Source organism: Apus apus, chromosome 1 (assembly GCF_020740795.1).
Source record: "Apus apus isolate bApuApu2 chromosome 1, bApuApu2.pri.cur, whole genome shotgun sequence".
NCBI lineage: Eukaryota > Metazoa > Chordata > Aves > Apodiformes > Apodidae > Apus > Apus apus.
The window spans coordinates 1,063,020-1,084,919 of record NC_067282.1 but is presented as its reverse complement, the minus strand read 5'-3'; the positions used below and the strand labels follow the sequence as shown (position 1 = coordinate 1,084,919).

At 57.3% G+C, this 21,900-nt stretch overlaps 3 protein-coding genes across 9 annotated transcripts; 2 read left to right on the top strand and 1 right to left on the bottom strand.

Annotated features, from left to right (window-relative positions):
• Positions 1–136: 136 nt before the first annotated feature.
• On the bottom strand, positions 137–1,755 carry LOC127380197 (cytochrome c oxidase assembly factor 4 homolog, mitochondrial). Of its 4 annotated transcripts, none has more exons than XM_051608821.1 (3): positions 1,680–1,755; positions 426–647; positions 137–389 (listed from the first exon to the last, which is right to left on the bottom strand). In XM_051608821.1, the coding sequence occupies exons 2-3, from the start codon at positions 633–635 to the stop codon at positions 240–242; spliced, it is 360 nt and encodes a 119-aa protein (XP_051464781.1). In that variant the 5' UTR covers positions 636–647; positions 1,680–1,755; the 3' UTR covers positions 137–239. The 4 variants fall into 4 exon arrangements, with proteins under 4 accessions (XP_051464781.1, XP_051464782.1, XP_051464779.1 ...); XM_051608822.1 differs by having other exon boundaries at positions 137–371; XM_051608819.1 differs by having other exon boundaries at positions 137–647; positions 1,680–1,754.
• On the top strand, positions 1,756–16,277 carry PAAF1 (proteasomal ATPase associated factor 1). 3 transcript variants are annotated; one of them, XR_007888433.1, is made up of 13 exons: positions 1,756–1,852; positions 1,934–1,974; positions 3,372–3,475; positions 4,733–4,822; positions 8,040–8,138; positions 8,840–8,990; positions 10,759–10,953; positions 11,291–11,382; positions 12,682–12,797; positions 13,861–13,943; positions 14,301–14,383; positions 15,186–15,537; positions 16,190–16,277. XR_007888433.1 is itself a non-coding variant. In XM_051608760.1 (12 exons), exons 1-12 carry the CDS (start codon positions 1,806–1,808, stop codon positions 15,261–15,263), a joined length of 1,179 nt encoding a protein of 392 aa, XP_051464720.1. In that variant the 5' UTR covers positions 1,756–1,805; the 3' UTR covers positions 15,264–15,603. The 3 variants fall into 3 exon arrangements, 2 of the variants coding, with proteins under 2 accessions (XP_051464720.1, XP_051464721.1); XM_051608760.1 differs by lacking the exon at positions 16,190–16,277 and having other exon boundaries at positions 15,186–15,603; XM_051608761.1 differs by lacking the exons at positions 1,756–1,852; positions 3,372–3,475; positions 16,190–16,277 and having other exon boundaries at positions 1,953–1,974; positions 15,186–15,603.
• DNAJB13 (DnaJ heat shock protein family (Hsp40) member B13) lies at positions 15,680–21,582 on the top strand. Of its 2 annotated transcripts, XM_051608773.1 has the most exons (8): positions 15,680–15,925; positions 16,190–16,293; positions 17,101–17,262; positions 17,777–17,934; positions 19,704–19,817; positions 20,045–20,158; positions 20,254–20,330; positions 21,341–21,582. In XM_051608773.1, exons 1-8 carry the CDS (start codon positions 15,858–15,860, stop codon positions 21,492–21,494), a joined length of 951 nt encoding a protein of 316 aa, XP_051464733.1. In that variant the 5' UTR covers positions 15,680–15,857; the 3' UTR covers positions 21,495–21,582. The 2 variants fall into 2 exon arrangements, with proteins under 2 accessions (XP_051464733.1, XP_051464734.1); XM_051608774.1 differs by lacking the exon at positions 19,704–19,817 and having other exon boundaries at positions 15,681–15,925.
• The last annotated feature ends 318 nt before the right edge of the window (positions 21,583–21,900 follow it).

Here is a 21,900-nt window from a genome sequence, read left to right as displayed (position 1 = left end):
CCAGGTTCCTTCTCCCCAGACCTGCCCACCCCCCAACCTGACCATGTTCCCCCCCAGCTGCAGACCCTTGGGCAGCAGGAAACCCCCCCAGATCGTTTCCACAACCACCCTCTCCTGCACAGACCAACGCTCCAGCTGGGACCACCAACACCCCTCGGGGCTTTTAATTTCCCAACCCCACAGGGAGATTGAACCCACGGGAGCAAAAAAAACACACCCAAAAGAATAAAAAACAAGGCTCAAACGGGGCAGTTTGGTGCCCGGGGAGGAGCGGCCGCTGCTGCTTTCAGTCCCCGGGGGGGGGAAGGAGGAGCCTGGCGTGGGGAGGCGGCCCGGGGGGGTGATTCCCGGGGAGGGGGTGATTCCCGGGGAGGGGGTGATTCCCGGGGAGGGGGTGATTCCCGGGGAGGGGGTGATTCCCGGGGGCGCTGCCGCCGGTTCATGCAGTCCCCGAAGGCTCGGAGCTGGCTCTGGCAGAGCCGCCAGTCCCGCTGCCCGGCCATGCACTCCTGCAGCTCCCGGTGCTGCCCCGCGCAGCCCGTGCGCTGGATCCGGGCGTCTAGCGGGTCTTCCTCCTCCTCCTCCTCCTCTTCCTCCCCCGACCGGCGGCTCCAGGCGTGGCCGGGTCTCGACATCGCTCCCTCGGGCTGGAGGGAGGTGGGAGATATTGGGGGGGGGGGGGGGGGGGGGGGGGGCTGCTTCTCCCTTCTTGGGGGCACTGCTCCCTCTTTGGAGAGCACCCCCAGGGCTCCCAGCACCCTCCGAACCCCCCTCCCACCCCCCAGGGTCCCCAGCACCCTCCGCCCCCCCCTCCCACCCCCCATGAGTCCCCACCACCCTCCGAACCCCCCTCCCACCCCCCCAGGCCTCCCAGCACCCTCCGCCCCCCCCTCCCACCCCCCAGGGTCCCCAGCACCCTCCGAACCCCCCTCCTACCCCCCATGGGTCCCAGCACCCTCCGCCCCCCCCTCCCACCCCCCAGGGTCCCCAGCACCCTCCGAACCCCCCTCCCAACCCCCAGGGCTCCCAGCACACTCCGAACCCCCCCAGAGTTCCCAGCACCCTCCGAGCCCCCCTCCCACCCCCCAGAGTTCCCAGCACCCTCGGAGCCCCTCTCCCACCCCCCAGGGTCCCACCACCCTCCGAACCCCCCTCCCACGGGTCCCAGCACCCTCCGAGCCCCCCTCCCACCCCCAAGGGTTCCCACCCCCCTCTGCCCCCCCCCTCCCACCCCCCAGGGTCCCCACCACCCTCCGAACCCCCCTCCTACCCCCCGGGGTACCCAGCACCCTCCGACCCCCCCTCCCACCCCCCATGAGTCCCCACCACCCTCCGACCCCCCCTCCCACCCCCCAGAGTTCCCAGCACACTCCGAACCCCCCTCCCACCCCCCAGGGTCCCCACCACCCTCCGAGCCCCCCTCCCACCCCCCAGGGTCCCAGCACCCTCCGCCCCCCCCTCCCACCCCCTCAGGGCTCCCACCACCCTCCGAACCCCCCTCCCACCCCCCCACCCCCCCCACGCACTTTAACCCCACCCAGGGGTGCCCATCCCCACACACACCCCCCAGCGGGTGCCCGGCACCCTCCGTGTCCCTCTCCTACTCCCCTCCCCGCCACCCACAGGTGCCCGGAACCCCCCGATACCGAACCCACCCCCCCCCCCAGACCCTCCATTACCGCAGCGCGGCCCCTTTAAGCACCGACCCCCCCCCGGCGAGGCGCTCGCTGATTGGACGGCGCTCCTCCACTTCCGCTTCCGCCGCGCGGGGGTTGGCGGGAAGGAGGAGGAGGTGGCGGGGGAAGATGGTGGCGACGCTGCGGATCCAGAGCGACTGGAACCAGGCCCTGAGGTGGGCCCTGCCCGGCCCCTGCCCCTCCTCCCGCCCCTCAGCCCCTGCTCACCGCTGCTCCTTTGTTTTTTTCCTCCGCAGGAGGGATGAGGGCGAGGCCTGGCTGAGCTGCCGGAGCCCCGGTGAGTGGGGAGGCCTGAGGGAGGCCTCGGGGGGGGGGGAGGCGGGCGGGGAGCGCGGCTGGGGGGCTCGGAGGGGCCTCTGGGCTAAGGAGGGAGTGAGGGAGGTTGGGGGAGAGTCTGTGCGTTGGGAGGGACTGAGGGAGGTCTTGTGGGTAAGGAGAGGGGAGGGAGGTTGGGAGGGCGCTGGGGGTGAAGGAGCGTGGGGGGTGGTTAGTAGGTCAGGGGAGGTTCTCCTCCCCCTCTGTTCTGCCCTGGTGAGGCCGCATCTGGAGTATTGTGTCCAGTTCTGGGCCCCGCAGTTCAGGAAGGACAAGGAACTGCTGGAGAGAGTCCAGGGCAGAGCCACAGAGAGGCTGAAGGGAGTGGAACACCTCCCTGATCAGGGAAGGCTGAGGGAGCTGGGTCTCTTGAGCTTGGAGAAGAGGAGACTGAGGGGTGACCTCACCCATGGTTACAGACACGTTCAGGGCAGTGTCAGGAGGATGGAGCCAGGCTTTGTTCAGTGGTGTCCAGTGACAGGACAAGGGGCAATGGGTGCAAACTGGAGCACAGGAGGTTCCATGGGAATATCAGGAAGAACTTCTTTCCTGTGAGAGTGACAGAGCCCTGGGCCAGGCTGCCCAGAGAGGCTGTGGAGTCTCCTTCTCTGGAGACATTCCAACCCCCCTGGACACGTTCCTGTGTGATGTGCTCTGGGTGACCCTGCTGTGGCAGGGGGGTTGGGCTGGGTGATCTTTCCAGGTCCCTTCCAACCCCTGAGATTCTGTGATTCTGTGAGGGCTTCTGGTGTCCTGTGGGTTAGGAGGGGATGAAGGGGAGTGTGGGGCTATAGGTTAGGAGAGGTGAGGGAGTTTGAGGGGGTTAGGAGGGGAATGGACTGTGCATTAGGAGGGGTGAGGGAGACTGGGGAAGGGGCTTTGTGCTTGGAGGAGCTAAGGGCAGTTTAGGAGGGGTCCTGTGTGCTAGGAGGGAGTGAGGGAGATTGGGGAAGGGGCTGTGGGTTAGAAGGGGCTTAGGGCAGTTGAGGGAGGTCCTGTGGGTTAGGGGGGGTGAGGGAGTTGGAAGGGGATTGTGAGTTAGGAGGGGGTGAAGGAGATTGGGGGTGCCCTGTTGGTTAGGAGAGGATGAGGGATTTGGGGGCCCTGTGGGTTGGGAGGGGTGAAGGGAAGAGGGGGGGCTGTGGGTTAGGAGGGGTGGGGGAGTTTGAGGGGGGCTGTGGGTTTGGAGGGAGTGAGGGAGATTGGGAGGGCCCTGTGAGTTAGGAGGGGTGAGGGTGGCTGGGCAGGTGCCCTGTGGGTTTGGAGAAGCAGTGGCTGGTTGGGGAGAACCCTGTGGTCTGGGGGCAGGGGGGCTGAGGTGGGTGGGGGCAGGGGGGCTGATGGCTGCTCTCCCCCCAGGGAAGCCCACCCTGTACGGCCGCCTGACCCGCCGCGGGCTCAGCCCCCAAGGGCTCCCTGACATCACTGCCTCGGAGGGCTTCGTGGTGGGAGAGGTCACCAAGGTGCTGGGGATGTGTTTGGTTTTTCTTTTGGGGGGGAGGATGGTGTTGGTGACCACCTTGCACCTGTGAATGAAGTGAGGCAGCAGTGTGGCCTCCCAGCCAGTGATATCCTGGGGGGGGGTCGTTAAGGGCAGCAGGTCAGGGAGGTTCTCCTGCCCCTTCTACCCTATCGAGGCCACATCTGGAGAACTGGGACCAGTTCTGGGCTCCCCAGTTCAAGAAGGACAAGGAGCTACTGGGAAGAGCCCAGCACAGGCCACTGGGATGCTGAAGGGGCTGGAGCATCTGGCTGTGAGGAAAGGCTGGGAGAGCTGGGGCTGCTCAGCTGGAGAAAAGGAGGCTGAGGGGGGATCTGATCAGGGCTTGTAAATATCTCCAGGGGGTGTCAGGAGGGGAGGGCAGACTCTGCTCAGGGGTGCCCAGTGACAGGACAAGGGGCCATGGGCACAAACTGGAGCACAGGAGGTTTGACCTGAATGTGAGAAAATCCTTCTTGCCTGTGAGGGTGACAGAGCCCTGGGACAGGCTGCCCAGGGAGGGTGTGGAGTCTCCATCCCTGGGGACATCCCAGCCCCACCTGGATGTGTTCCTGTGGGATCTGCTCTAGGGGATCCTGCTCTGGCAGGGGTTGGACTGGGTGATCTCCAGAGGTCCCTTCCAACCCCCACCACTCTGTGGTTCTGTGAGTGGGGTTGGTGACCACCTTCCACACACAAAGGGGCTGTGCTCTTATGCCAGCCAAAACAGCAGCCTCAAGCTGTCATCCAGTCCCCTGCATGGTGCAATCCAGCTCTCCTGGGCCTCCCCAGAGCTGCTCTGTTGCATCACCCAGTCAAGCTGGGGCTGTGTCATGCCTGTCCAGGCCCTAGAGGCCATCACTGGCCACCCAGAGCCTGCATCTTGAGGATGTGTAAGGAGATGAGTCCAACCCTGGGCATTCCTGGAAGACCCTGGCCCAGGTTGCCCAGGGAAGCTGTGGCTGCCCCATCCCTGGCAGTGTTGAAGGGCAGGCTGGATGGGGCTTGGAGCAGCCTGGGCTGCTGGGAGGTGTCCCTGCTCATGGCAGGGGGGTTGGAACTCAATGATTTTTCTGGTCCTTTCCAACCCAAACCATTCCATGATTCCATTGATCTTCAGGCTGTGAGAGACCACAGCTGGGTCCAGATCTCAGTTCTACCTTGGCAGCCTGGGTGTTTTCAGCAGGACTATCAGCACTTCTCATTCCTTTTTTTTTCCCCCCTCTCTTTTCTCCTCCAGAAGAGCATTCTCATTTCTTGTCCTTACGAAAATGTGTCCACCAAGTTCCTGGCCCCTTACACAACTTTTTGCAGAATTCATCAGAAAAGTGTAAGTATCTTTGTGAAGTGAGTGGGGGGAAAATAACTGGGAGTGACTGTGAACTTTCACAGCTCCTCTTGGGTGCTCTTCCTGGTAAGTGGCCTGTCCCATGACTCTCTGTGTAAATTAGGTGATAAAACATAAAATAGTTTCTAAAACTTCATCATGCTTAAGTTGAGCCCCCCCAGAGTAATCTCTGAGGTTCTTTAGACTGTTTTCTTGCAGGTGATCTCATTTCTGCTCATTTCAGGGTCCCCTGTAGAGGAATATGTGAATTATGTGTCAAAAAGCAGGGTAAAGATAAGAGGATCCAGACACTGAGCTCTTCACCTCTGAGTTTAATAAACCAGCCTGGTTTCTTGCAGCTCTTTGCTCCCATGTCCTGATAATTCCTGTATGAATTTCTGTTCATGGGGCTGGGAATTGTGTTGCCTGAACTCATCCTGACCTGGTGGGCACATAGAGACCTGAAGGTCCAGCTTGTATATAAAAAATAAATTCATGACCTGAACTTCTCCCTCATCTCCAAGTTGTCCTGCTCATTCTGCTGGATCATCTGCTTTCCTGCTGCTTCCCATCCCTGGGGAATGCACCAAGTGCAGCTTCTGACTGAGCTGTGGGACACAAGGGCTGACTGACCTGAAGTGTCACTTGTTCACTGAAGAGCAGGGCAGAACTTGGTTTTGCTGGGATGTAGTCTGGGATTTAGCTGAACACTTGGAGTCATGGAATTGTTTTGTTTGGGAAAGACCCTTCAGATCCCTCAGTCCAGCCCTTCCCCCAGCCCTGCCCAGGCCCCCACTCCTGCCCCGTGTCCCTCAGCACCATCTCCAGGGCTTGGAAACCCCTCCAGGGATGGGGACTCCCCCCCTGCCCTGGGCAGCCTGGGCCAGGCCCTGACAACCCTTGCCAGGAAGGAATTGTTCCCCAGATCCAACCTCAGCCTCCCCTGGCACAACTTGAGGCCGTTCCCTCTGGTCCTGTCGCTTGTTCCTGGGGAGCAGAGCCCGACCCCCCTGGCTCCAACCTCCTCTCAGGCAGCTGCAGAGCCAGCAGGTCTCCCCTCAGCCTCCTTTGCTCCAGGCTGGACACCCCCAGCTCCCTCAGCTGCTCCTCACAAGTTCTCCAGCCCCTTCTCCTTCTGCTCCAGCCCCTTCCCCAGCTCCCTTGCCCTTCCCTGGACACGCTCCAGCCCCTCCATGTTTTTGTTTGCATAACCCTACGTGGAAATGATCCAAGAAACTAGGGAATGTGGAGCCTGCAGGTACAGGCAGGATCCTTAGAGGGACTCCCCTGAAGGGTCCTAGAGGTAATTTAGGACACTTGTCTCATGATTTATCGATTCAATGATTGTGACAAAGTCAGCCAGAAATGCTGAAGAGCTGAGAACTCGTGTCTGTGCTGATGGAGCTGAAAAGGTGTATTTTGACATGGAGCCAATTCCCCATCTCCACAGCTGCCTCAGGAGGAAGTGGGGCTGTTCAGAGGAGAAGCTTGGCAGCAAAAGCAGCTCAGGAGACAGAGGTGAATCACTTCTGGGGTTTGTGCTGCTTAAGACTCCCCAGCTGCCCTTTTGTGTGAGAAATGGCATCAGCGTTCAAAGCCCAACAGACATGGAAATGTAGGCATTGAGTGCTGAGTCTGCTGCGGGTTCCAGCTGCACTGCAGAGCCCTCCTTTGAGAAGCAGCTGCAGCAACATCTATTCACATGTAGATGAGCTCAAAGCTGGTGTGGACTAAGCTCCAACTACATTTTTTTACCTGCTGCCTCCTGTTCTTAGACTCCCTGCCTGTTTACAGATGCCTCCTGAACATCTGGGGATGTGTCAGGCATCAGTGAGACTTTTCATTCCTGCTTGAATGACCTTCCCTGGCTCTTTTATTTTTTTTTTTTAATTAGCAAATTATCACAGATTGGTTTGCTGCAGAAAATGCTGCTCACGTTACCAACCTATTTCTCATCTTGCCAACATACTTAATGGCTGTTGTGACAATTCAGCCATCACTTTGTGCTCTTCAATCTTCTAATTCCTGTTTTAAATCCTAATTAGAACTTGTTTTTTTTTTTCAAGTGGAGGTTGAGTGTTGATCCTGCACCTGGTTAAAATTAGCTGGGACTTGAGCTGTCAGAGCTTTTCAGGGGAGCAGTTTGGTGTCATTCTTGCTTGGATAGGAGATCTGAGGACTGAAGTGTGGCATTTCATGTCCCCACAAGCCCTGGCTGATGCACATGCAGCAGTACGATGCCATAGGAGGTGGTTCTTAACATCTGGAAACAGCTGGAGATGGATGCAGAGCTGTGATGTGCTTGGTCTGTGTGAGGGCATCGTTCTTACGTCTCAGGCCTGTGATCTTCCTTGGCCCATCTCTCCATCTACTCCTGTCTTCGGGCTTCCATGTGAAGATGGGTTTGAGGGATGGAGTGTTCAGTGGTTGAGGAGCTGGTAGGATGGTTGCATCCAGAAGGCAGTGGTCAATGGCTTGGTGTCCAGATGAAGATGGGTAACATGTGGTGTCCCTCAGGGGACTTGTAGTGGGACCAGGGCTGGTTAATATATTCATCAGTGACATGGACAGTGGGACCAAGGGCACCATCAGCAAATCTGCAGGTGACACCAAGCTGAGTGGTGTGGTTGACATGCCTGAGTGAGGAGATGACATCCAGAGGGACCTGGACAAGCACCTCTCACACCACTGTGGTGAGACCCCCCTGCAGGGCTGGGTCAAGTCTTAAAGACCTGAAATACCATCAGTTTCCAAACCCCCTGCATGGGCAGGGACACCTCCCACCAGACCAGGCTGCACAAACCTCATCCAACCTGCCCTTGAACACCTCCAGGGAGGGGGCAGCCACAGCTTCCCTGGGCAACCTGTTCCAGTGCCTTCCTGCCCTCATGGGGAAGAATTTCTTCCTGATGTCTGACCTCAGTCTCCCCTCTCAGTTTCAAACCATCACCATCTCAATAAAACATATTGAGAGGGTGAGGGAAGAAAGCCTGTGAAGTCCTTGCTTAAATGTTAGAATACTGTCAGGCTAAAGCTGTTTATCTAGGAGTATGGAAGCTCTTTTGGGGGTTTAAATGAGTCCAGCAATGTGTCTTGGGGAGATAATAGTGCTGAGAACATTTAGAAGGTCTCCCCCAGAACAGAGTTAGGCTCTTGAGCAGAAATACCTGAATAGAGGGTCATCTAAAGCTAACACCTGGTGATTTTCACCCTCCTGCAGGTTACCTGCCTTGATATTTCTAGTGGTGGAGGGCTTGGGGTGTCCACCAGCACAGATGGGACCATGAAAATCTGGCAAGCTGCAAATGGAGAAGTAAGGGTAAGAGCATCTTGCTTTGATGTTGTGTTGATGTCTGTGACATGCCTGAAGTCACCCAGCTGTGACTTTGCTCAAGGTGCCACACGGTGGTTTTAGGGTGGGCAAGAGTTTGGCTTTTTGAATGAAAAGCTCGTTGCAATTTGCCATCTCAGAGGTTCTGAAGTCACATCTGCTGCAAAGCGTGACCTCTCCCAAGGGAAATGATGCTCAGCAATCTGGAGAGGAGCCCCAGGGTGGAAATGAGAATGGGGACACAGAGGTGACAGCTGAAATGAACTGGCAGCTCCTACCCTGTGTCCTGCGAGCGCTGAGCTGCTTCTGCCATGAAGATGAGGGAAAAACTCTTGGCTGTGAGGGATTCACCACATCACAACCAGCTGCCTTACCTCTTAAGGTGTCTCTGGTGGAGCTTGACCTCTCAGCTGCTTCTTTGGCAGAGGATAAAAAACATTTAACCTGAATTTGTAACATCCTTTGCTGTGTGATTAGCTCCTCAAGTGGCAGAGGGAGGCCCAAAATGTCCCTGGTTGCTCCTTGACTGGAATTCAATCCAGGCCCATTGCAGGAGCACAAACCCAGAGGACTTGAGCTTAGCCCTCTGCCCACATGGGAACACCAAGTTTTCCAGGGTCATAGCTCAAAAATTGCTCGGTGTAAGGGTCATAACCATGGAACTAGCACCTAGTTCTTTGTTTTTCCAGAGGCTGTTGGAAGGCCATGTGTATGATGTGAATTGTTGCAGGTTTTTCCCTTCGGGCCTCGTGGTTCTGAGTGGGGGAATGGATGCCCAGCTAAAGGTCTGGTCAGCAGAAGATGCCAGCTGTGTAGTAACATTTAAAGGTCACAAAGGAGGTACAGAGTATTTAGCCTTTAAAATGCTCGATCTGCCGTGTGTATAATTAATTGTGTTGCACCTCAGGGCTGACATTCAGTCACCAGCCCCCTGCACTTTGTGCTCTGCATTGGTCTTGGGTTTTTCAGTGATGTCCAGTGACAGGACGAGGGGCAATGGGTGCAAACTGGAGCACAGGAGGTTCCATGGGAATATCAGGAAGAACTTCTTTCCTGTGAGAGTGACAGAGCCCTGGGACAGGCTGCCCAGAGAGGCTGTGGAGTCTCCTTCTCTGGAGACATTCCAACCCTCCTGGACACGTTCCTGTGTGATGTGCTCTGGGTGACCCTGCTGTGGCAGGGGGGTTGGGCTGGGTGATCTTTCCAGGTCCCTTCCAACCCCTGAGATTCTGTGATTCTGTGATGTCTGGGATCTCTTTCTCAAGCTCCCAGAACTCAAATAAAAAGATAAATGGTAGTTGTATTAGACAGATGAAACTGTTCCTCTCACCAACTTGTGTTTCCTTCCTTAATTAATCACAGAATGTAATGTAGTAGGAGGGAGGGTGCAGTCCATTAACCTGTTCTGAGGGCCAGGGGTGGAGGCAGAGGGCGTTCATTCTGCTTCTCCAGGGCAGTCTCAGCTCTCCAGAGCTTTGACCTGCATCCAGCAGCCTTGCACTGCACTGGGAATGTCTCCTGCTCACACCCAGGGCATCCTGCTCACCTTCAGTTGCTCCACATAGAATCTTAGAATGGTTTGAGTTGGAAGGGACCTTAAAGACCATCAGGTTCCAACCCCCCTGCATGGGCAGGGACACCTCCCAGCAGCCCAGGCTGAACAAGCCCCATCCAACCTGCCCTTCAACACCTCCAGGGATCTTCTAGGTCCCTTCCAACCCAAACCAGTCTGTGATTAATAAGCCACATCCCCAAGCCCAAAACTTAACTCAAAAACCTTGTCTTGCACTGAACCTACCATTGTTCTTAGGCCATTTATTTGTGTGGTTCCACAATACTTTGTCCCCAGTGTCTTTTACACAAGACGTGGCAGGGGATGGAGCAGAGCTTTGGTCAGAGCAGCACTGGCTGGCTCCAGGGGGCTCTGAAAGTGGATTAATTCAATGCTTCTAACTCCAGCCCAAACTGCTGCAGTTTGCTTGGCTTGTTGTGTCCTTTAAGCTTGCCATGTTTCATGGCTGCTCCTGTTGGGAAAGTGTCAGTTCCATTTTCTGACCATCTGGCTGTTCCTTTCCAAAAAAAAAATCCCTGTGTCATTTTTAACGTGGCTCAAGATCCCACAGTGAAATGAAACATTTTGGGGATGTCAGCACCCACCCAAACTGCCCTTTTGCTGTTGCTGTGGCTGGAGAACATGGACACTGCTTGTCCCCTGCAGCTTTGGGGATTGTTCAGAGCTGGACTTGGCAAGTTTTTAAGGGTGCTGGGCCAGGCTGTTTAAAGTCCAGGTGAGGGGGTTGATTTTGGAGGCACAAACCCAGCAGCAGCTGCTGTGTCAGCTCAGACTGAGGCAGATTATTTAATTGGTGATATCTTGCCTTTGTGCCAGCTCCTGCTCTGGGTGGTTTGCTGGGAGCTGCTGCCTTCCACACACCTGCCCTTCCCCGTGCCCTGGCTCCCTGCCCCACCTTGCACCCCACACAGTTTGGCCACGTGTCCCCGGTGACACTTTGGGGACAAGGTGCCAGCTGTGTTCACTTTGGGAAACGAGGTGCTTTTATCTGCCTTCCATGCTGGCTGGCTGAAGGTGACCTTTGCTTGGATGCAGGTATTTTGGACACTGCCATTGTGGATCGGGGAAGAAATGTCCTTTCCTGCTCCAGGGATGGCACAGCACGGCTCTGGGACTGTGGGACATCCTCCTGTCTGGGTGTCCTTGCTGACTGTGGCTCTCCTGTCAATGGCATTGCTGTGGGCACTGCTGACAACTCCCTCAACCTGGGCACACCTGAAGAAGCTCCCAGTAAGGTTCTTGCTCTTCAAATTCATCTCCATCCCCTTGTCCCAAGCTGTTTAGGTTTGTCACCAGTCATCCTGAGCAGGTGGTGTGGTGCTGCCTGCCCTTCTGCCACCTGGGGAGGGGAATTAGGGCTACAGGACAGAGGACTCCAGTCCTTGGGCAGGAACTGAGCCTTATCCAGCAATTTTGTGGGATCTCTTTGATGACTGACTTGTCTTACTTGCACCTGGTGTCTCAGGGTGGGGAGGAATGCAGTTGTAGGTTCAGCAAGGTCAGGTTTTGGGACCACCAAGACTTGTTGTGTACCCACTGCTGGAAGTAACGACTGTCCCTTTGTCAGGTGAACGTGAGATTGGGACAGAAGGGAAGATCCTGCTGCTGGCTCGGGAGGACAAGAAGCTCCAAGGAGTGGGACTGCAGAGCAGGCAGCAGGTAAGGAGTCTGAGAAGGACCTACCTGGGAAGGTGCTCTGAGAAGCTGCTGTAAAATCAGCTCCAAGGTGTCATTTCCACTCATTTCCACTCCCAGCAGCTCCTGGGGTTGTATCTTCCACTCACATGGCCGAGCATTGGGCTGAGGAACTGAGCCAGGTTCAACCTAGATGGTTACCTAGGTAGGTTAATTGGTTAGTGTTATCCCAGCTCCTTTCCTCAGTGAGCTTCTGAGTTCTGCAGTGTTCTCCATCTGTATTCCATGGAGGAGAAATTAAAACCTGGTGCAATAACATGATGCTTTCCCTCCTTCCTCCTGTCCAGATTTGGGCTTGAGGGGCAAACTGCTCACACATTTAACCCAGGTTTGGAGAAGACTATTTGAACAGTGACCAGTAGATGTCATTGTGAATGCACCAAGGTGTGAAGTTGCTGTTTATTCTGCCCAGTGTTTGAAGAAGGGAACCTCAGATGGCCACCAGTCCATCTCCATCCTCTTGGCAAAGGGTGATGGAGTTGGTAGATCTCAGGTACTGAAGATCTTACCAGGACCATCCTGGGCAGTAGGACAGGAGCTTCTGAGGATGGAGCAGATTGAACTGCTTGTGCCAAGTAAAATTTGGGTGGAACAGATGAGCTCACCAAGGCTGGTTGGTGGGAGGGTGGAGGCTCACCTGGAAGAAGCTCATGGCCTCTAGCAAAGGCTGCTGCTCTGGGAGGAAGGAGGAGGCTCTGCCAGCCTGTCCTGCAGATCTGGCCTTGCTGCTCCGTGGGTGTCTGAAGATGAATCTAAGCTCAGCATGGATTTGCTGGTCACTGTGTGGCACATCCTTCCTCCAAAGGAGACCCAGCAACATTCACTGGTGGCATTGTCTCTGCTGGCTTGGCAAGGCTGAAGCTGCAGTGCTGCTCTGCATGGCCTGGAGCAGAGCTGGGGGCTGTTAACCCAGAAGTGATTGCACTGACTTCTGACTGCTGTGCCAGGGGAGGGTTAGATGGGACTTTGGGAACAATTCCTTCCTGGCAAGGGTTGTCAGGGCCTGGCCCAGGCTGCCCAGGGCAGGGGGGAGTCCCCATCCCTGGAGGGGTTTCCAAGCCCTGGAGATGGTGCTGAGGGACACGGGGCAGTGGTGGCCTTGGAAGGGCTGGGGGAAGGGTTGGACTGGGTGATCCTCAAGGTCTTTCCCAACCAAAACAACTCCATAATTCTGTGACTTCTAAATAAATCCTTTCTTCTCCTGGGTGTCCTGTGTCCTCATCCATGTGTGTGTGTCCCTTGAATTTGTTCCTGTGTTCCCAGGTGTTCCTGTTCCTCGGGTCCGACGCGTTCAACTGCTGCACATTCCTCTCAAGCACCTACATCCTGGCTGGGACTCAGGATGGGAACATCTACCAGCTGGATGTGAGAAACACAAAGTGAGTGCATGCCTGGAGCTGCAGGTGTTTAAACCACAACTGGTTTTTTGGCTGGGAGAGGCAGATGGAGGGTGCTGGCAGGCACTGCCCCTCCTGAGGGGTGGACACAGCCCAAGACACAGCACCATGAGCTTCTGGGCCTCCTGAGTCTTGCTTAATGTCTCTGTCAGTGATCTGGAGGGGATTGAGGGCACCCTCAGTCAATTTGCAGATGATATTAAGTTGGGTGGGAGTGTTGATCTGCCTGAAGGTAGGAAGGCTCTGCAGAGGGACCTGGACAGGCTGGATCAATGGGCTGAGGCCAGTGGGATGAGGTTCAACAAGGCCAAGTGTTGGGTCCTGCACTTTGGTCACAACAACCCCAGGCAAAGCTCCAGGCTTGGGGAGGAGAGGCTGGAAAGTGCCCAGAGGTAAAGGACCTGGGGATGTTGGTCAGCTGTGGCTGGAGATGAGCCAGTGTGTGCCCAGGTGGCCATGAAGGGCACCAGCATCCTGGCTGGTGTCAGCACTGGTGTCACCAGCAGGAGCAGGGCAGGGATCCTGCCCCCATGCTGGGCACTGGGGAGGGGGCACCTGGAGTCCTGGGGTCAGGTCTGGGCCCCTCAGGACAAGAAGGACATGGAGGGGCTGGAGCGTGTCCAGAGAAGGGCAAGGGAGCTGGGGAAGGGGCTGGAGCAGAAGGAGAAGGGGCTGGAGAACTTGTGAGGAGCAGCTGAGGGAGCTGGGGGTGTCCAGGGGGGGTCTCAGCAGAGCAGAGGGGCAGAATCCCCTCCCTGGCCCTGCTGGCCACACTTCTTGTGATGCAGCCCAGGACATGGTTGGATTTCTGGGCTCACACATCAGAAAGGGCTCTTGGCTGCAGCCCATCTTCCCAGACTGGTTTGGGTTGGAAGGGACCTTCAAGACCATCCAGTCCCACCCCTGCCATGGGCAGGGACACCTCCCAGCAGCCCAGGCTGCTCCAAGCCCCATCCAACCTGCCCTTCAACACTGCCAGGGATGGGGCAGCCACAGCTTCCCTGGGCAAATAACACTCCTGCCTCGTTTCTGCTCCTTTTCCCAGCACTCCCATCCAGACCATCCACAGATCAGGAGCTCCAGTGCTTTCCCTGCTCCCCTACCGAGATGGATTTGTTGCCAGCCAAGGTAACTGTAAAATCATATCCAGGGGTTTTGTGCTTTTGGGCTCTTTCCCTGGCTGGTTTGTAGGAGAGGGCAGGGCAGTGTCCCTGGCAAAACAAAGGGATGTAGTGGGAGCTCCATGGTTGCTTTTTGCCTTGTGATTTCCATCCCCCACCCCCCTTGTGTTCCTCCAAAATAGGGACCTCCAAGGGGCACCTCAGCTGTCAGAGCCTTTTCCTTCCCTCTCTGAGGACATTTCCCTCTTTCTTAGTGCTCCACATACCCTGTCATCAGGTCTTCCTAAGCCCCTGGTGGTACTTAAGGCTCGTTTCACTAACTCGCCACTTTTCCTTCCTCACTTGGGTGTCTCTTCTCATGGAGGTGATGGAACCTGCTTCATCATTCAGCAAGACCTCGATTATGTCCTGGATCTCACAGAAGCTGACTGTGACCCTGTGTACAAGGTGAGGACCCCCCCACGAAGGGTGGAAGGGGCAGGTGGTGCCAGGGGAAAGGCAGCTGCCTTCGCTCGGGATTTGCAGCCCACGCAAGGGCTGTTTGTTTAGGCTGGTTTGGCTTTTTTTTTTTAATTCCATCTGAATAATTTCCATGTTTGGCACAAACATCCTCTGTGGTGTTACCTCTGTCATGCAGCAGCAGAACAGAAGCAGTGGAATTAGCTGAGTTGGTGGAGGAGCTCTGGGAAAACTGTGTTTCTGTATAGAAATGTGAACTGATTGTGCTTGGAAGACCAGGGGGGTCAAAGCCACAGCTTTGACCTGTTGCTGCCTGTCCTCTCGTCCCTTGGTGACTGGAGAACAGAAAGTGGCCCTCGCTGTCATGTTTCCAGAGTCCCCCTCTGTGCCTGCACCAGGTTCCTGATGGCTCTGGTGGAAACGAGCTTTTGGTTTTAAGCCCTTCAGGCCAGTTTACCCCTCTCCTACACAACACACATCCCCTTGCACCAAGGCTGCGACCTGGCATGAGCAAAACAAGAGGGCAGTGTGGAAAAAAAAGGGCATTTTCCCTTTCACATCTAACAGAAGAGACCACCTGTGAGCATTCACCTGCCCCTGAGCTGCTGGGGGAACCTGGAACTGCCCTTTAAAACCTTTTTCAGGGGACACCCACCTCCTCTTCCCTCTGTAAAAGTCCAAGAGGAAAGCTGAATCCCTCCACATAACTCCCAGATTTTTTTTTTACTCTTCACTGTCACTCGAGAGATCCTTGTGCTTAAAATGCTTTTTATTGCCTCCTCTTTTGCAGGTGGCTTCTTGGGAGAAGGAGATTTACACGTGCTGCCGAGACGGGATCGTCAGGAGGTACCAACTGTCCGACCTCTGAGTGCTTGGGCCAGCCAAGGAGTGCAGACAAAGCGTCGAAACACCTTTCCCAAGCTCGTTTTCCCTGCACAGCACCCTTGAGGAGGCGTGGAGAGACATTTCTGAGGCTGTTGAGGAGTTTCTGAGGCTGTTGAGGAGCTCCTGAGGCTGCCGAGGTCGCCGGGCTCTGCGCAGAGGGGGATTTTGGTGACTGGTGGGGACCTCTCTTAACAACCCACACAACTCCGACCCCTTGGTAATTTGGAGGATCTCGTGTGGCAACGATTGTTGTGTTGGTTTGTGTTGGTTTTTTGTTTTTTTTTTTTCCACTGCTCTTTCTAGGGGGGGAGTAAAATTAAAAGTGTCGGGGGGGGGGGGGGGGGGGGGGGTGAGGGAGGCGACTGCGCCGCCGGGTGGGCTGAAATAAAGCAGCTGCTTTGCTCACGCGGGTGTGGAGAGGACGTTGGCCAAGAAAAGGCCTTTAAAATATCGATATAAATATATATTGAGAGGTACAGATGTAGATATAAACGGTTTGGGCCTAAGGGGCTGGGGGGTTCCGGAAGTGCCTGGCGGGACCGGAAGTGCCGCGGTATCCATAGCAACGGGGCCCGCCATGGGGCAGGACTACTACGCCGTGCTGGAGCTGGGCCGCAGCGCCAAGGACGCCGACATCAAGAAGGCGTGAGGGGCTTTTTCTCCTCGTGGGGAGCCCCGGGGGCTGTGGGGAGGCCTGGGGGGGGGGGGGTGATGGTGGAGATGGGGGCGGCCCCGTTGGGGGGGGGGGTTCCCCTTCGCCCCCCCCCCCCGCCCAGCTCACACAGCGGGGGTTTGAGGGGAGGGGAAGGGCCTGGAGGAGCTGTGAGGGAGCAGGTGGGGTTTAGGGGGGTGTCTCGGCACCCCGGGGGTGGCTGCAGGGCTGGGCTCTGCCTTCCCTCCCCTCCGCAGCTACCGGAGGCTGGCCTTGAGGTACCACCCGCTAAAATGCAAGGAGCCTTGGGCGCCCAAGAGGTTCAGGCAGCTGGCAGAGGCCTACGATGTGCTCAGCGACCGTGAGTGGGGGCCGGGCCCTGCCCTGGGGGCTGGGGGTGGGCCCGGGGGTGCATCACAGAGGCGTGGAATCATGGAATGGCTTGGGTTGGAAACTCATCCAGGTCCAACCCCCCTGCATGGGCAGGGACACCTCCCAGCAGCCCAGGCTGCTCCAAGCCCCATCCAACCTGCCCTTCAACACTGCCAGGGATGGGGCAGCCACAGCTTCCCTGGGCAACCTGGGCCAGGCTCTCCCCACCCTCACAGCCCAGAATTTCTCCCTCACATCTCAGCTCCAGCTCCCTCTGCCAGCTGGAAACCCTTCCCCCTGCTCCCAGCCCTCCCTGCCCTTGTCCCAAGCCCCTCCCCAGCTTTCCTGGAGCCCCTTCAGGCCCTGGAAGGTGCTCTCAGGTCTCCCTGGAGCCTTCTCTTCTCCAGGCTCAACACCCCAACTCTCCCAGCCTGGCTCCAGAGCAGAGCTGCTCCAGCCCTCCCAGCATCTCCGGGGCCTCCTCTGGCCTCTCCAAGAGCTCCATGTCCTCCCTGTGAAGTGAGGCACTTCTGGTGTGGCCAGATGTGTGCTGGGGTCTGCACCCCCAGCAACAGGCACACCCAGAGAGGTGGTGTCAGCTCTGTGAGCCACAGCCAGGCCCAGCTGCTGGCACATGTCCCTGCTTCCGTCCCCATTTGCTGTCCTGAAGGTGATGAGGAACACCCCCTCTCCAGCCTTCACCCAAGAAAAACATGGGTCTCACAGGCTGAGGGCTCTCCCTCGGCACCCAGCATGGGATTCCGTGGCCATTCCCAACTCCTCCTTCTTCCCTAAGCCATGAAGAAAGGCATCTATGACAAGTTTGGAGAAGAGGGGCTCAAAGGTGGCATCCCCTTGGAGTTTGGTGGCGAGAACCCCTGGAGTTCTGGCTACGTGTTCCACAACGACCCTGACAAAGTCTTCAGGGAGTTCTTTGGTGGAGACAACCCCTTTGCAGGTGGGTGGGGAGGCTCTGGAGGGGTGGCCCAGGGCCTGGGTGTGGTTGCTGTGGTGCTGTGGCCACCACCAGCTCTGAGCTTTAAGCTTGGTGGGGTTGTTTCCCTGCCCAGCTGCTCTTTGGTCCCTTCTGGGGCTGCTTGGGGGTGAGATCCTGACTTCCCCAAGCCCTGGGTGGGTGAGGGGCCTGGGTTGGGGTGGGGTGGTGGTGGGGACAAGATGTTCAGGCTCTCAGCTTTCCCTGGCTACTGTTGGGACCCTTTTCTTAGAGGATTTCCCTCAAAAAGAGGGGTCAGGTTGGCAAGCCTGCCATAAACACATGGGGCAAGATAAAAACACTCCCAGAGGAGAACCCTTCAGCTGGAGGACAACGGTCCCAGGCCCCTGCAGATGGGAAGTTTGGGGGTGGCATATTTGGGGTGTGCAGCTTCCATGATAAGGAGACCCCAGGGGAGACCTCCCCATGCTCTGATCTGAGTGAGGTGACCCCCCCACCTCTCTGCTCCCTCACACAGAGTTCTTTGCTGAGGATGGCACAGAGCTGGTCATGCCCTTTGGGGGGCTGCGAGGACGGGGGGCCCTGAAGCAAGACCCCCCAGTCCTGAGGGATCTCCACCTCTCCCTGGAAGACCTGTTCTATGGCTGCACCAAGAAGATTAAGATCTCCCGCAGGGTAAGGGCAGGGTGAAGAATTTGGGGCTGGAATTTCCTCTCTGGGTAAGGACCTGAGGGCTGGGAAAGAGACCAGGGCAGGGTGGGAAAGGTGCTGAGGGGGCTGGAGCCTGTGAGGAAAGGCTGGGAGAGCTGGGGCTGCTCAGCTGGAGAAAAGGAGGCTGAGGGGGGGTCTGATCAGGGCTTGTAAATATCTCCAGGGGGTGTCAGGAGGGTGGGGCCAGACTCTGCTCAGGGGTGCCCAGTGACAGGACAAGGGACCATGGGCACAAACTGGAGCACAGGAGGTTTGACCTGAATGTGAGAAAATCCTTCTTGCCTGTGAGGGTGACAGAGCCCTGGGACAGGCTGCCCAGGGAGGCTGTGGAGTCTCCATCCCTGGGGACATTCCAGCCCCACCTGGATGTGTTCCTGTGGGATCTGCTCTAGGGGATCCTGCTCTGGCAGGGGGTTGGACTAGCTGATCTCCAGAGGTCCCTTCCAGCCCTCACCCCTCTGTGGCTCTCGGGGGGCTCAGCAGACCACAGCACTCCGTGAGCAGGGGGATCTGACCCAAACCAGGCACAGGTGCTGCACGATTCAGGCTGGTTCCTTCATCCCCTGCTGTGCTGAGGGGTCTCTGCATGAGGGAGGATGCAGAAGCTGGTGGGAAGGAAGGGCTGATCTCAGAGAGGTGCAGCACAACGTTTCCTGGGCTCCCACAGTTTGATTTTCACACTGGGCAGGGTCTCCTTTCTGCTGTCAGTGAACTGCATCCCCCCTCCCACTGTCCCAGCCTCCTGCTGCCAGCCCCGAGTTTCTCCTCTAAATCTGTTCCTCTCTGTTCCCTGGAATGTGAGTGGTCCTTGCCAGCTCCTGTGCAGCTGGATGAGAAGAGCAGTTAGAGGCACCTGGTGTCACTTGGGTTGTCCCCTGGGGGGGATGACAGCCCAGAGGAGAAGGGCCTGGGGGTGCTGGTGGATGAGAAGCTCAACATGAGCTGGAGCCCAGAACCCACCCGTGTCCTGGGCTGTGTCACCAGCAGCGTGAGCAGCAGGGCCAGGGAGGGGATTGTCCCCTCTGCTCTGCTCTGCTGAGACCCCCCTGCAGGGCTGGGAACAGCTCTGGGGTCCCCAGCACAGGAAGGACACGGAGCTGTTGGAGAGAGGCCAGAGGAGGCCCCGGAGATGCTGGGAGGGCTGGAGCAGCTCTGCTCTGGAGCCAGGCTGGGAGAGTTGGGGTGTTCAGCCTGGAGAAGAGAAGGCTCCAGGGAGACCTGAGAGCACCTTCCAGGGCCTGAAGGGGCTCCAGGAAAGCTGGGGAGGGGCTTGGGACAAGGGCAGGGAGGGATGGGAGCAGGGGGAAGGGTTTCCAGCTGGCAGAGGGAGCTGGAGCTGAGATGTGAGGGAGAAATTCTGGGCTGTGAGGGTGGGGAGAGCCTGGCCCAGGTTGCCCAGAGAAGCTGTGGCTGCCCCATCCCTGGCAGTGTTGAAGGGCAGGTTGGATGGGGCTTGGAGCAGCCTGGGCTGCTGGGAGGTGTCCCTGCCCATGCAGGGGGTTGGAGCTGTAAAACTCCCTTCCATGATTCTGTGCCACCCTGAGTGTCCACCAGAGCTGACTGTCCCATCGGCAGGATCCTGATCCAGCCCGGGTGCTCAGCACCACCAGGGATGGAACCAGCACCTGGTGTTGGCTGCTCTGATGACAGAGCAGATCCAAGCTCCCAGCTGGCTGCAGACCCACCTCTCCAGACCAAACCCAGCTCTTCTAACCCCCTGACCCACCTCCCAGGTGATGAACGAGGATGGTCTCACGAGCACCATCCGGGATAAGATCCTAACGATCGACGTGCGGCCGGGCTGGAAACAGGGCACCAGGATCACCTTTGAGAAGGAAGGAGACCAGGTAGTGACCACGGGGTGAAGTTCTGGGCCAGGTTTCCTCAGGAATGACCACACACTCCTCCCAGGTTTCCCATTTCTGTGGGCTGTGAGCAGTTGGTGGCACCACTGATGGTACCATGTGGTGTTGCAGGAGCCATTCCTGCCTGGATTTGCCTTCAGATAGAGAAAAATGAAGCATTTTAAGGGTCACGTTTCCAGGTATCTTAATTTCTTCCCCTTCTCTTTTAGGGCCCAAACATCATTCCAGCTGACATCACCTTTGTTGTCCAAGAGAAACCCCACCCGAGGTTTAAAAGAGCCAACGATGACCTCATCTATGTTGCCTCCATCCCCCTGGGAAAGGTAAGGAGCTGAGTGAGGGGATGGAGCCATCCCTGGCTTCTGGTTGTCCTCCAGGGTTGGGAACACAGCTCCTCGTCCCCCTCTGTGCTTTGCAGGCCCTGACTGGCTGCTCAGTGGATGTGAGGACACTGGATGGGAGGCTCCTGAACATCCCCATCAATGACATCGTGGAGTAAGTGCTTGGGGAGGGGGTCTTTCTGCAGAGCTTGGTGGGCAAGGAGGTGAATGGGACCTTGGGAGGAACCTCAGCTGCCCTGTCCCTCCTTTCCAGGAGCTTGGCACATCCCTGTTGCCTGATTTATTGAGGTGCTTCAAAAACTTGTCCAGAAGGTTTGGGGCTGGGGTGTCCCAGCCTTGAGAAGGAGGATGCCCACTATGGGCTGCTCTTCTGGTGTGGGGATGTGCTGGTGGTAGCAGAGGCTGGGAGAGGGCTTGGCAAGGGTGGGATCATAGAGCCACAGAATGGTTTGGGTTGGAAGGGGCCTTACAGATCATTTAGTTCCAACCCCCTGCATGGGCAGGGACACCTCCCAGCAGCCCAGGCTGCTCCAAGCCCCATCCAACCTGCCCTTCAACACTGCCAGGGATGGGGCAGCCACAGCTTCTCTGGGCAACCTGGGCCAGGCTCTCCCCACCCTCACAGCCCAGAATTTCTCCCTCACATCTCAGCTCCAGCTCCCTCTGCCAGCTGGAAACCCTTCCCCCTGCTCCCATCCCTCCCTGCCCTTGTCCCAAGCCCCTCCCCAGCTTTCCTGGAGCCCCTCCAGGCACTGGAAGGTGCTCTCAGGTCTCCCTGGAGCCTTCTCTTCTCCAGGCTCAACACCCCAACTCTCCCAGCCTGGCTCCAGAGCAGAGCTGCTCCAGCCCTCCCAGCATCTCCGGGGCCTCCTCTGGCCTCTCTCCAACAGCTCCGTGTCCTTCCTGTGCTGGGGACCCCAGAGCTGTTCCCAGCCCTGCAGGGGGGTCTCAGCAGAGCAGAGCAGAGGGGGAGAATCAGAAGACAGTGTTTAAATGAGGGATGAATGGTCCAAGCCTGCAGGGTGAGGACCCTGGGTTTCAACCACCAGTTGAAATTGGAGGAACAAACTTGTCCTAAGAAACCTGCTGGGGAGCGTAGGGGGGACTTGGTGCCATGTTGGGATCACCTGGTGGTTCCTCTCAGCCCCTTCCTTTGCTCTGCAGCCCCAAGTACTGCAAAGTGGTGCCAGGGGAGGGGATGCCCCTGCTGCAGGACCCTCGGAGCAAGGGGAACCTCCTCATCCATTTCAACATCTGCTTCCCCAAGAAGCTCACGCCTGAGAAGAAGATGCTCTTGAGGAGCGCCCTCCTCTCCTAGGGGACAAGCCCCCCTTCCCACCCTCTTCCCACCAATAAACCCTGGAGCCAGCACTGGGACTGCTGGTTGTCCCCAGCACCCGAAACCCCCAGCACTCCTGAGGCTGTTTCCCTTGGGATTTGGATCCACTTGGCTTTCCAGGCTCTTCAGTGGCACCTCAGCCAGGAGGAGGGTGGTGGAGGAGGTGTTTTTTTTGAGGGCGTTGTTGTACTCCCAGCTCAGCTTGTGTGTGGGACCAGCCATGGTTTGGAGTTTACCACGTGCAGGGCAGTGAGGGAGAGACCAAAACCAGGGAAGCAAAGACCACAGGATTTACTCAGCTCCTCCCCATGCTTCCTGCAGCTTTCTCCTGGGCAGGGAGGCTGGGAGATGATCCCCTTGGTGTCAGTGAGCAAGTGCTGCCAGC

Excerpts from the sequence above, each read along its gene's own strand:
- LOC127380197 (XM_051608819.1), bottom strand. The coding sequence starts at position 635 with ATGTCGAGACCCGGCCACGCCTGGAGCCGCCGGTCGGGGGAGGAAGAG.
- PAAF1 (XM_051608760.1), top strand. The coding sequence starts at position 1,806 with ATGGTGGCGACGCTGCGGATCCAGAGCGACTGGAACCAGGCCCTGAG. Across the intron at positions 3,476-4,732 it reads TGGTGGGAGAGGTCACCAAG|AAGAGCATTCTCATTTCTTG; the intron begins GTGCTGGGGATG and ends TTTCTCCTCCAG. Across the intron at positions 14,384-15,185 it reads ACTGTGACCCTGTGTACAAG|GTGGCTTCTTGGGAGAAGGA; the intron begins GTGAGGACCCCC and ends CCTCTTTTGCAG.
- DNAJB13 (XM_051608773.1), top strand. The coding sequence starts at position 15,858 with ATGGGGCAGGACTACTACGCCGTGCTGGAGCTGGGCCGCAGCGCCAAG. Across the intron at positions 17,263-17,776 it reads TGGAGACAACCCCTTTGCAG|AGTTCTTTGCTGAGGATGGC; the intron begins GTGGGTGGGGAG and ends TCCCTCACACAG. Across the intron at positions 20,159-20,253 it reads CCTCCATCCCCCTGGGAAAG|GCCCTGACTGGCTGCTCAGT; the intron begins GTAAGGAGCTGA and ends TGTGCTTTGCAG.